The sequence below is a fragment of the Cygnus atratus genome, chromosome 29 (assembly GCF_013377495.2).
Source record: "Cygnus atratus isolate AKBS03 ecotype Queensland, Australia chromosome 29, CAtr_DNAZoo_HiC_assembly, whole genome shotgun sequence".
Classification (NCBI taxonomy): domain Eukaryota; kingdom Metazoa; phylum Chordata; class Aves; order Anseriformes; family Anatidae; genus Cygnus; species Cygnus atratus.
The window spans coordinates 316,185-327,764 of NC_066390.1; the positions used below are offsets into that span (position 1 = coordinate 316,185).

Consider the following 11,580-nt stretch of genomic DNA (forward strand, 5'->3'; position numbering starts at 1 on the left):
CTAGGCCCGCCCCCGCCGCCTTGCGGTTCGCTGTCCGCGCGGGACGTCCACCGCCCTCCGCGCGCTGATTGGCTGCCGGCGGGGGCGGCGGGTCACTTCCGGGAATGCCCGCGGCGGCGGCGCTCGGGCAGGTCAGCGAGCGGCGGGGGCGGGGGCGGGGCGCGAGCGCCCTCCGGCGGCGGGGGGGGAAGGGGCAGGCGGGGGGGGCGGGGCCGAGTCCCGGCCCGGCAGCGCCGCCCCGGGGGGGCCCGGCCCCGGTTACCGCGTCCGCGGGGCCCCGGGGTCCCGGTGCTGCTCCCGGTGCCCCCCCCGTGGCCGCGGGGCCGGGCCTGTCCCCGGTGCCCCCCCGGGCCCCCCGGTGCCCCCCGTCCCCATCCGCCGTGCCGTCCCCCCCGTGTCCCGTCCCCATCCCCGGTGCCCCCCCCCTCCCCTCCCGGTGCTTCTCCCCCGCCCCCATCCCCTGTACCCCCCCAGTCCCCCCGGTACCATCCCGTCCCCATTCCCGGTACCGTCCCCCCCGCCCCGGTGCTGCCCCGTCGCTGTCCCCCCGGCCCCATCCCTGGTACCGTCCCTCCCGTGTCTCGCCCCCATCCCCGGTGCCCCCCGTCCCCGTCCCTACGGCCCCATCCCCGGTGCCCCCCCGCTGCCTCCCCCCCTCCCATCCCCATCCTTGTTGCCCCCCCCCCATCCTCCCAGACCCCCCCCCCACGGCCCCCTCCCTGGTGCCTCCCCCATTTACCCCCTCCCGGTCCATGCCCCCCCACACACACACACCCCCGGTGCCCCCCCCCCCCCGCCCCCGGTGGTCCCGTCCCGGTGCCCCCCCCCCGGTGACGGCCGCGTCCTCTCAGGGCCCCCGCCGGCACCATGAGCGCCGAGACGTTCGTGAAGGACATCAAGCCGGGGCTGAAGAACCTCAACCTCATCTTCATCGTGCTGGAGACAGGTGGGTGCGGGTGCAGGCGCGGGTACGGACGGGGGGCCCCCCCGTGCCCCCCCCCCACCCCACCCCACCCCACCCGCCTGACGCTGCCCCCCCCCAGGCCGGGTGACGAAGACGAAGGACGGGCACGAGGTGCGGACGTGTAAGGTGGCCGACAAGACGGGCAGCATCAACATCTCGGTGTGGGACGACGTGGGAAACCTCATCCAGCCCGGGGACATCATCCGCCTCACCAAGGGGTAGGGGCACGGGAGGGGGGGGGGGATGGGGGGGGCACGGGGGCTGCCCTGCGTGCGCCCCCCCCCGCCGGCCTCACGGCCCCGTCCCCGCAGCTACGCCTCGGTCTTCAAGGGCTGCCTGACGCTGTACACGGGGCGCGGCGGCGACCTGCAGAAGATCGGCGAGTAAGGAGGGGATCTGGGGGGGGGGGAGGGGGGGGAGGGGCGGCGGGGGGGGGGCGGCGGGGGTTCCCACCGCCCCGTGCCCGCAGGTTCTGCATGGTGTACTCCGAGGTGCCCAACTTCAGCGAGCCCAACCCCGAGTACGTGGCGCAGCAGTCGCAGAGCAAAGGCGTGAGTTGGGGTCGGGGACATCTTGGGGGGGGGGGGGCAGGGGACGTCTTGGGGGGGGCGGGGGGTCCAGGCCCCCCCCCGCCGCCCCCAGGCTCCGGCACAGGCCCCGTCTCCGTCCCCGCAGACCCAGAACGAGAGCGCGAGCCCGGCCGCCGCGCAGAGCAGCCAGGGCCCCCCCGCCGCACCCCCAGGTAGGGCAGCGCGGCCCCCCCAGGGTGCACCCCCCCCCCCAGCCGGCTGTGCCTCCCAGTTCACACCTCCCCCCCCCCAGTTCCCCCCCCCGCACCCCCAACCTCTGTGCTCTGCTTCCAGCCCCCGACAGCCAGAACGGGAACGGGCTGAGCCCGGGGGGCCCCGCGCACCCCCCCAGCGCCCCCGCGCACCCCCCCAGCGGCCGCATCACCCGCAGCCAGCCCGGGCACCCCGGCCCCGCCGCCGGCCCCGTCAGCAACGGCAAAGAGACGCGGAGGAGCAGCAAGAGATAACGGGCCCGGACCCCCGCCACCACCCACCCTCCGCCCCCGCGGGCCCTGTCGGGGGTCCCGGCCCCCCCCCCCGGGGCTCCTGGCCTCGAGCAGCCGCTGGGGCGAGGACGGGGCCGCCCCCGCTCACCCGGGGGACCCCTGCCCCGTGCCGGCCGCACGCGGGGTCCCGGGCACGAGGGGCTGAGCCGCTCGGCTCCTGCCCGCGGCCCCCGGGGGGGGGACCACAGCCCCGCGCCCCCCCCCGCACCCGGCTGCCGCCCGCCCTCGTCCCGCGGGTGGCCGGGGGCTCTGCTGGGGACGGTAATAAAGGTCGAGCTCCCGCCCGCGCCTCGCCTGCTCCCTGCCCACGATGCCCACCTTAGGGGGGGGGCCGGGCCCCCCCCCCGCACGCCTGTTCGGGCCCTCCCCCCTGCGGCCCCTCCCGGGGCTGGTTCTGTGCAGCACCCGTTGACCGTTGCCCCCCCCCGGTTTGGGCGCAGCACACGGCGCAACCGCGGCACGGGGACGGGGACGGGGGCCGGGCAGCGGCGTGTCCCCCGGCCCCCGCAGTCGGCACAGCGCGGCCCCCCCCCCCCAGACACACTCCACGACACCAGGTGAGCCCCAGGGGTGGGGGACGAGACCCCCCCCCCCCCCCCCCAAGGCAGCTGGGGGGGAGCCGGGCTGGGCCCATGCAGCACCCGGCAGGATGAGGCCTCACCAATGGGGGGGGGGGGGGGCATAACACCGGGGACAATGTGCCCCGTGGGGGGGGGGGGGGGCAGCCCTGGGGAAGGGGGGGCACCCGTGGGACCCTGTGCTGTCGGGGGGGGGACTGGTGGGTGCCAGGTCCCGGAGCCAGGGGGGTTCCTGGCCCCACGGCATTGGTGAGTCCTGGCTGGAAGGGGCAGATGGGCCTTGCACCCCCCCACACCCCGTGCCCCCCCCCCCCCCCCCCATGCCCCCATCCCGTCTCCATCCCTGCGCCGTGGTTCCCCCCTACCCAAATTGTCCCTCGAGGGGTTGGGGGTTGGGGGGGGGGCGAAGCTCGTCCCGTGGCAGCAGGGTGGGAGCTGGGCGGGGGGGCAGAGCCATGCAGGGGGTGCTGGTGGGAACAAGGGCGTTTTGTGGGGGGGGGGGGGGGGGGGGCACGTGCCCTGCTGGGGGGCAGCCGGGCTCCCCCCGCCGTTATCGCCCCGCGCGGTGAAACATTAACTCCCGGCACAAACCTGCCCCAGTTGCAAAACCTCCCTCAAGGACAAGTGGCACTGGGTGTTCCCCCCCCCCCCCCCCCCCCCCCAGCATTGTCACCCTCATCCCGGGGTGCCCATCCCCATGGCGTGGGGGGGGGGGGGGGGGGGGGGGGGCACGCACAGGGCTGGCAGCTCGCTGCCCCCCCCCCTCAAAATCCTCAATCCCTGTCCGGTGGCCCTGAGCCCCAGGCAGGGACACGTGGCCCCGTGCCGTGACCCTGGTGCCGCCTGTTGCTTCCCAGCCGCCCCCACGGGCGGGCGGACGGAGGGTGCATACGTGGGAGCACACGGCCCCAGGGTGGGGGGGGGTCCCCGGGGGGGGGAACTGAGCCCTGGGGTGGGATGTGGGGGGCACCCCCCCGGGGGCTGGGGCCGCAGGGATGGATGCTGTCTGTCCCAGGGCTGGTGGCAGCATGGGGGGGGGGGGGGGTTTGGGGGCACCTCTCCCCGAAGCATTGCAGGCACCGCGTCCCCGTGGCGCAGTCGCCCTGATTCCAGCCCCGTCCCCCCAGCGCCGCCACCAGGATCCGGCCCCGCTGCCGCCTGCCCCCCCCCATGGGCCCTGGCCAGGTCCTCGTGGGCTGCCTGTGGCTGCTGGCGCTGCGGGGCGCGGGGGGCCGGGGGGAGCCGCGGCCGTCGGCGCTGCCTGAGGACACGGCGCAGGAGTACGGCTACTACCTGCAGCAGCTCTTCAGGCAGTACGGGGCCAACGGGACGCTGCCCTTCAAGGGGCTGGCGCGGCTGCTGGGCAGCCTGGGGCTGGGCCGCGTGCAGGTGGTGCAGATCCAGCACGAGGAGCTGGGCCACGGCCACGTCAGCCACCTCGACCTGCTGGAGGTGCAGGAGGAGAAGCATCGCCACCGCCACCCGGCCTGGGAGCACGGCAGCGGTGCCGCGACCGGGGGGCGCCCGCCCAGGTACCCCCCCCTCATCCTGTCCTCCCACCCCTTCCCTCCCCTTCGGAACCGGGGCTCACCCTGTGCCCGCTCCCCACAGCCCTGAGCCCCCCCGCACGGAGCCGTCGCCTGCCGCCGAGCCCCCCGGCCCCGGGGGCACCCCTGGGGGCGGTGGGGGCCCCGTCCCAACCTGGCGGGAGCAGCCCAGCCTCAGCCTGCTGGGGAGGGTGCTGGGCTTGGACCACTCCAGCTACGACCACCCGCACGATGACGTGAGTGGGGCTGGGGGCTGCGCCCACCCCCCCCCCCCAAGCTGCCGCCACGCGCTCGGGGCCCCCAGGGAGCCCCCACTGCTCCCCGAGCTGCTTCCTTCCCCCCCCCCAGCCGCTCACTGCTGCGTTCTGCATCCCCCTCCCCGCAGTGCCTCAACGTGACCCAGCTGCTGGTGAATTTTGGGCTGGCCTCGGTGTCCCAGCTCACGCCCGAGCAGTTCACGCTGCTCTGCCCGGCCCTGCTCTACCAGATCGACAGCCGCGTCTGCATCCAGCACCACGATGAGGTGACGCTGCCTCCCCCGGGGGGGGCCCTGTGGCCAGGTAACCCCAACCCCTCCCTGGCCCCCCCAGCCCTGCGTCGTCCATCACCTGGCTCCCCCCTCCTGCATCCCCAGCCCTGGCTCCCCCCGTCCTCTGCTCCCCCCATCCCCTGGTCCCCGTCCCCTGGTCCCCAGCCCCAGGTCCCCAGCCCCAGCCCCATTCCCTGCAGCCCCCCTCCCTGGAGCCCCGGCCGCCTCCCCTCCTACACCCACCACCCCCAGCTTCCCATCACCCCACATTCCCGGTCCTGGGGTCCCCGTCCTGGGGTCCCCATCCCTGCACCCCCCAGGGCTCCCCCCCCATCCTGCATCCACTCGTCCCCACGTCCCCATGCCCATGCCGTGGCCGTGCCCATCTCCCCCCCCCCGCCGCAGCGCTGGGCTGGGGGCTCCTGGCCATTGCCTTCATCAGCCTGCCCTCGGCCCTGGCCGTTGGCTTCGTCCCGCTGCTGAGCCGCGGCTTCTTCCGCTCGCTGCTGGCCTTCCTGGTGGCGCTGGCCGTGGGCACGCTCTGCGGGGACGCCCTGCTCCACCTCTGGCCCCACGTAGGTACCCCCCCGGTGGGCGCAGGGCGCGGGGCACGGGCCAGGGCGTGCAGGTACCCTGAGCCCAGTCACCTGTGTCCAGGCCCAGGGGCGGCACCAGGAGACGCCAGGGGAGCCGTGGGCTGCAGCGGTGCTGCAGGGACTGGCGGTGCTGGGGGGCATCTACCTGCTCTTCGTGGTGGAGCTTCTCCTGGGGATGCTGCGGTGCAGCCGCGAGGCCACGGTGAGAGCCACAGCGGCCGAGAAGGGCACGGGGCGGCAGCCACATCCTGGCTTCACTCCCGACACCTCTGCTCTTCCCCCAGCGACACCCCACCGGAGAGGCCCCCGATGCAGCCACCGGCGTCCTAGCCCCGTCTCGTGGCGGTAAGGACCCCCCCTCGCCATCCACAGCACCTGTGGCTCCGGCCCCCGCACCTACCCCGCGCTTCTCCCATTGCAGGGGCTGAGCTGCGATGCCTGACGGCCCCAGAGCCCGAGCTGGAGCCCAAACCCCACGGACCCCCCCACGGACACTCCCACGGACACTCCCACAGCCCCGCGCTGCCCCCCAGCCCCAGGGCCACTGACCTGGTGTGGATGGTGGTGCTGGGGGACGGGATCCACAACCTGACGGACGGGCTGGCCATCGGTGAGCGGCACGGGGACACGGAGCGTGGAGCTGCTGGAGTACGAGGGCTTGGGTGCATGGGGACGGGGGGTGCACGGGGACAGCGGTGCATGGGGACAGGGTGCACAGGGACGGGGGTGCACGGGGACAGGGGTGCACAGGAACATGGGGTGCATGGGGACAGGAGTGTATGGGGGCAGGGGTGCACAGGGACATGGGATGCATGGGGACATGGGGTGCACAGGGAAAGGAGGACATGAGGTGCACAGGGACATGGGGTGCATGGGGACGTGGTCTCTTCCCGCAGGTGCTTCCTTCTCCCACAGCCTCTCCAGTGGCCTCAGCACGGCGCTGGCTGTGCTCTGCCACGAGCTGCCCCACGAGCTGGGTAAGTGCCTGCCCCCCGGCCCCCAGCACCCCCTCCCCGGCTCCCCAGCCCCGCCACCCACCCTCCTCATGCCGCAGGCGACCTGGCGGTGCTGCTGCGGGCGGGCATGGCACCGCGCACCCTCCTGCTCCTCAACCTGCTCTCGGCTCTGCTTTCCTGCCTGGGGGCGGCCGTGGGGGCGGCCGTGGGGCAGAGCGCGGCGCACCTTACCCCATGGATCCTCACCGTCACCGCCGGCACCTTCCTCTATGTGGCCCTGGCCGACATGGTGAGGGGGGCAACCGGGGAGGGGGGGCAGCGGGGCTGGGCAATGTCCCAGCCACTCTGAGCCCCCGCTCTGCCCCCAGCTCCCCGAGGTGCTGCGGGGTCCTGGAGAGGGCACCCTGGGCCACTTCATCCTGCAGAACGCGGGGTTCCTGCTGGGCAGTGGCATCATGCTGGGCATCGCCCTGGCCGAGGGCCACATCAGCGCCTTGCTGCAGCCCTGACCAGGGCGGTTGGCCCCGCTCGCCCCCCCCCGCCAACTGGAGAAGCACGGCCGAGCTGGCGGGACCCTGAAACGCACCCCTGGGACCAGACTTTCTCCCCTCCACGTGAGACCGACGGCAGTGTCCCCTGGCCTGGAAGTTTGCAAAGCTGAAACGCCTGGAAGCTGACCCGGGGGGGGCTCCAGGCTCGGTGCTGCCGGCTCCCAGCCCCTCGGACCCACCGGGAGGGGATGCGGTGGCTCAGTCCTGCCCCACCGCCGCTCCTGGGGACTGGGGTGCCCAGCACGGGGCGGCCCCGAGGTGCTCGGCCCCCGGCTGCGGTGGCGAGGCCGAGGCTGAGTGCGTTCCCCCTCCCCGAGCTCCCTGACCCAGCCTGTACTGGAGGAAGGAAGACAGGAGCGGGGGAATAGAAGCAATAGCATTTTAATAAACATAATTGATTCAAAGCCACAATATGAATAACAGGACTTGGTCGCAGCTTACATTGTATAAAATAGATCAAGTCTGAATGCTTTTTTCTCTTTTTTTTTTCCTTTTTTATCTTTTTTAATTTCTTTTTAGTTCTTTCCCCCCCCTCCCTCCCCAAAGGTGATGCAGGATTTCTGAAAATACAAGTATGGAACATCCGAGACAAAAGTAACCGCTCACTAGGCTCACGCGTGGGTAAGGACGAGGCTGCCAGGATAGCGTCTGTGCTGCGGGGACGGATGGCTTGCTGGGCTGATTTCCTTGATCTCCCACCTATCGTCTAATGATCCCTAGAACCACGGGGTGTGTGTGTAGGGGGGATTGAACGGTTTCGTGTTTCCCTTGCATGAGTAGAAGGGATTTTGCTTGCTCGCTCTGCTTTCCTCTGCCCAGAGACAAGTGCTTCGTTTCTCAGGACTGATTTCGGGGCTCTCTGGGGCGCCTGCTCTCAGGACAAGGGCGAGCAGCCAGCAAGCTTGAGGGGACATGGCTCAGAGTTTGCCCACCAAGGCACCCGGCACCTCGAGGCCGCTGCAACAGCCCCAGGGGGATTTCATACTTTTTTTTTTTTTTTTGTCTATTTTTAAATTGCACATCAAAACTCTACCCTACTTGCGGCAGGTCTCCGCGGGGCGGGCGCACGGGGCCACATCTGGGAGCAGAGCCGGTCCCACCGCCCGCCCAGCCCCGCCAGGCAACGCGTTTGTGCTTTAAACCAGTGGTTGAAGGAAGAAGCACCTACAGAGGGAGGGGAGAAGCCTGGACCGTGGAGGGCACCGGGAGCGTCCCTCCAGCGAGGGCAGTGGCACCTCGAGCTGCCGGCCTCGCCTCTCCCTCCCTGCCCAAGTTACAAAGGCATCCACGTTATGGGTCCCCAGCAAGAATGACTGCCAACTGAGGCCCTGCTGCTGACGAACAACAGCACGGCTGCATGCTGGTTTTTGCTCAGCAGGTTCCATGTTTCAGTGCACTGGAGGGGAAAAAAGCCGGGGAGTTAAAGTAAAAGTACCTTCAGAGGAGATGGAGCAGCTGCTACAAGCGAGGCGCACACAGCACTGGGCTGGGGCAGGCGATTTGCCCGGCGTGGATGCGGGCAGCGCCCACCCGCCTGCTCTCGCTCGGCGCCTTCCCGGCTGCGGGGCCCGGAGCAAGAAAGCAAATTCTGCAGGTGTGCGCCCCAGCCCGCTTATTGCAAGAGGTAGGTGTGAACAGTGCAGAAAGACACAAATTAAAACAGCTCGTCGTTTCCTAACCACCTCGCAAACGCGCCTGGAGAGACTTCGCCTGCCCCACGCTGCCTCTTCCTGCTGCAACCAAAGCCAGGCGCAGCGCGCTGGCGCTGGGACGCGGCCAGGAGCCAGTGGGGGACACGGGAGCGCGCCCCACCGGGCTCGTCTCACTCCAGGACATCTGTAAAGTGCGGGTGCTCGGGGCCCCCAGGCACACGGAGCAGCCAGGCCCCTTCCCCGGGGAACGCCGCCCTGAGCTCCCCGCGAAGGTCTCCGAAGCAGCCCCAAAACCAGCGCCAGGGGCTGCGCGCGGGGGGCAGCTCCCGGCCGACCAGACCACGCGGTCACACCGGTGCTGCAGCGCGCGCCCAGCCCCAGCCCTGCTCGCCCCGCAGGCAGACTTCAGCCCCTGCCGAGGGCTCTATTGCTTTGGAGACATCTGGGGAGCGGCACCACCGAGCGCCCGCTCCCCCTGTTTGGCATATCTGCGGCTCGGCAGGGAGATGCTGAGCGAGCCCAGCTCGCCCGAGACCCCCCCCGTGCCACCACAGTCACGCCGGACGAGCCGAGGGCAGAGGAGGACGGCGGGGTGCTGCAGCAGCAGGGACCCGAAACGCAGCCGGAGGGACGGCCACATGGCGCAGCCCGGGGGGGCCGCGAGGCTCTGCTGGCTGCAGCAGTGAGCGAGGGCTCCGGCTCTTCCCTTACACAGAACAGATGAGAAATGAAGCCAATCTTTCTAAACTCCCTTCCGCATACGTTGAGGAGAAAAAGGAAAGGGGAAAACTGACCGGATGCCTTTAAAAGGATTCTGAAAGAGGTCTCAGAGGACTCACAAATCTGTAACGCTAAGAGAGCCCCCAGTGAGATCCACACACCCAACATCCCCCGGCCGGGCTGGGCAGTGCCGGGGCCAGGAGCCCTCTCAGCACCAGCACCGGATCCTCCCTGCCAACAACTGCCATTTCTCAACATCCAGCCCAAAAACCAGCTTGCCGCTCACCACTCCAAGCACACGCTCAGTCCCAGCTGAGGGCAGAGCCCAGCCTGGTGCCAGCGGCACCTACTGAGTGATCCCAGGCACCAACAGTTTTGGAAGGAGCAGGAAAGCCACTGCCCTGCTGCTTTGGGGGTCTGGGAGGGGGAGCACAAGCTCCAGGAAAGGACCAAGGGCTCAGGAACCCTCACGGGACGGCCGAGCCCAGGGAGCTGCCAGCGAGCGGCCCTGCAGCGAAGCATCACCTCCGGCCCCGCTGCCGGAGCCAAGTGCCGTAAGGAGCACGTACCAGGGCCACGACAGCCTTTTGGGGCAAGAAGGACAAGAGCTGGCCCCAAGCACCAGCCCCCTCCAAAGCACCTCCCAGCCTGCCCCCAGTCGCATCCCATCGCACGTGGGTACATAAATTAAATTAAAGCAGCCGTTTTGGTTAGTACCTTCAAGTAGGAAAAAGCGTTCTCAAGCCCAGCGGTCAGGGCCGTTTGCTTTAATGCCCTCCAAACTCCGCAGCCCCCCCAGCCCCCCCCGCCACTGCTCTCCTTTTCTGTTGGGGCGCCTCTGCACCCCCCACCCCCCCTTCCCAAACTGGCCACTTCTCACATAGTGCAAAATTCAGGAACAGAACAAGGCCATCGGCAGCGAGACCCCCGGCCGCCCCCTCCCCGCTGCCTAAGGGAGGGGAGCAGGGAGGGATCGGGGGGGGCCCGTGTGCCCCCAGCCCTGCTCCCCGGCCAGGCACCGACCGAGCTCTCCCCGACCCGCGGCTCAGACCAAACCAGTCCGTGCCTGCCTCTCCGTCCTGGGCCAGGCTCCTGGGCAAGGACAAGACGGAGGGACGGACGGACGGACAGCCCCTCACCACTCCGGCCACAGCAGCACGGCACAGCCTGCACCCCCCTCACCGCAGGGCTCCGAGAACCGCCGGGAGCCGAGCACGGAACACCAGAGAAAGCGCCGGTTTGGTCTAGCCACCAGGAGCTCGCTCCTTACGGCGTCGGGGAAAAAAATGAAGATAAGAGAGGAGGGAAGGAGCCGGGCAGCACCGAGCGGTGCCGAACCCGCTCCGGGACGCGGCACACCAGCATCAGGGATGTCCACCGTCACGCATTGCCAGCTGGGCCAGAGGTTTCCATGCGTTTACTTTATTGTTTTCAAGTTGACGAACAATACCGATAAGACTGGATCAAGTAAGGCTATTTTCCTCTTTTTTTTTTTTTCCTCCTTCTCCTTTGCATCGGAAGGGAGCTCAGACATCGCCCAGACACACGGGTCCGCACACGACCCACCTGCACGCACACGCACGCGAGAACACCAAGACACAGAAAAGGAAGAGTCGTTTATACCTGACTGGTGATGAGGTCTGTCCTATCGTATTCAAAGAAATGTTTATGTGCATAATATACAGAGGTGCAGCATTTACACGTAGGATATTGTAAAGACACAGAACTTGCTACAGATGCCTTCAAGTCCTCAGGGACGCATCCCCCTTCCCCACCCACCCCATCTGGGGCTGGGTCTGACCCCACTCCAGCACCGCAAGGGCGTTGGGCCGAGCGGTACGACTCGAGGCCGGCCAGAGCCCCCCCTGCGCCCCCGGCCTCGCGCGCCAGCAGCAGCGTACGTTACCCCGCGCTGCGCGGCTGCTCCCGCTGATGGGTCGCCCCGGGGGGGGGGGCTCGTCCTTACTGGGGGTTTTGCTCCTTTCGAGACGCACCCGGTGCTGCTGAGCCCAGAAAAAGTCAGCCGGGAGAAGAGGTTTGAACAGCTCCTTGCATCCTTGGAGAGAAACAAAGAAACAAACAAAACAAAACAAAACAAAAGAGGAAAGAAGGAAAAGAAAAAGAAAAAAAACCCAAACCGAACAATCCACGTGCTCATGCCAGTATTTCGAATGGAAGGGGTTGGTTTTTTTCCTTTGGTTTCTTACTGAAGGCAAAGGTGAGAGCGGGCTTGCAGTCTGCACGGGTCGAACCCGACATTCACGGCAGGGGGGGGACCCCAGGGGTCCCCCCCGTGTGGTCCCTGTGGCGGGGGGAGAGGAGCAGCCCCGCGGGGCCCTCGCCGTGGAACTCAAATCGTTTTCAGGCTGCGGGGGGCGCGGGGGGAGCCCCCTGGGCCCGCCACACAACGCA

General features: G+C 69.4%; 2 protein-coding genes across 2 annotated transcripts; both read left to right on the forward strand.

Moving 5' to 3' along the window:
- The first annotated feature begins 91 nt into the window (after positions 1-91).
- On the forward strand, positions 92-2,206 carry NABP2 (nucleic acid binding protein 2). The gene is made up of 7 exons (XM_035570249.2): positions 92-131; positions 852-946; positions 1,044-1,182; positions 1,276-1,347; positions 1,434-1,515; positions 1,640-1,706; positions 1,828-2,206. Exons 2-7 carry the CDS (start codon positions 868-870, stop codon positions 1,998-2,000), a joined length of 612 nt encoding a protein of 203 aa, XP_035426142.1. The 5' UTR covers positions 92-131; positions 852-867; the 3' UTR covers positions 2,001-2,206.
- Positions 2,207-3,787: 1,581 nt separating this feature from the next.
- SLC39A5 (solute carrier family 39 member 5) lies at positions 3,788-6,754 on the forward strand. The gene is made up of 10 exons (XM_035570290.1): positions 3,788-4,149; positions 4,229-4,400; positions 4,550-4,724; positions 5,099-5,268; positions 5,351-5,491; positions 5,574-5,634; positions 5,711-5,899; positions 6,186-6,266; positions 6,344-6,534; positions 6,614-6,754. The coding sequence occupies exons 1-10, from the start codon at positions 3,788-3,790 to the stop codon at positions 6,752-6,754; spliced, it is 1,683 nt and encodes a 560-aa protein (XP_035426183.1).
- The last annotated feature ends 4,826 nt before the right edge of the window (positions 6,755-11,580 follow it).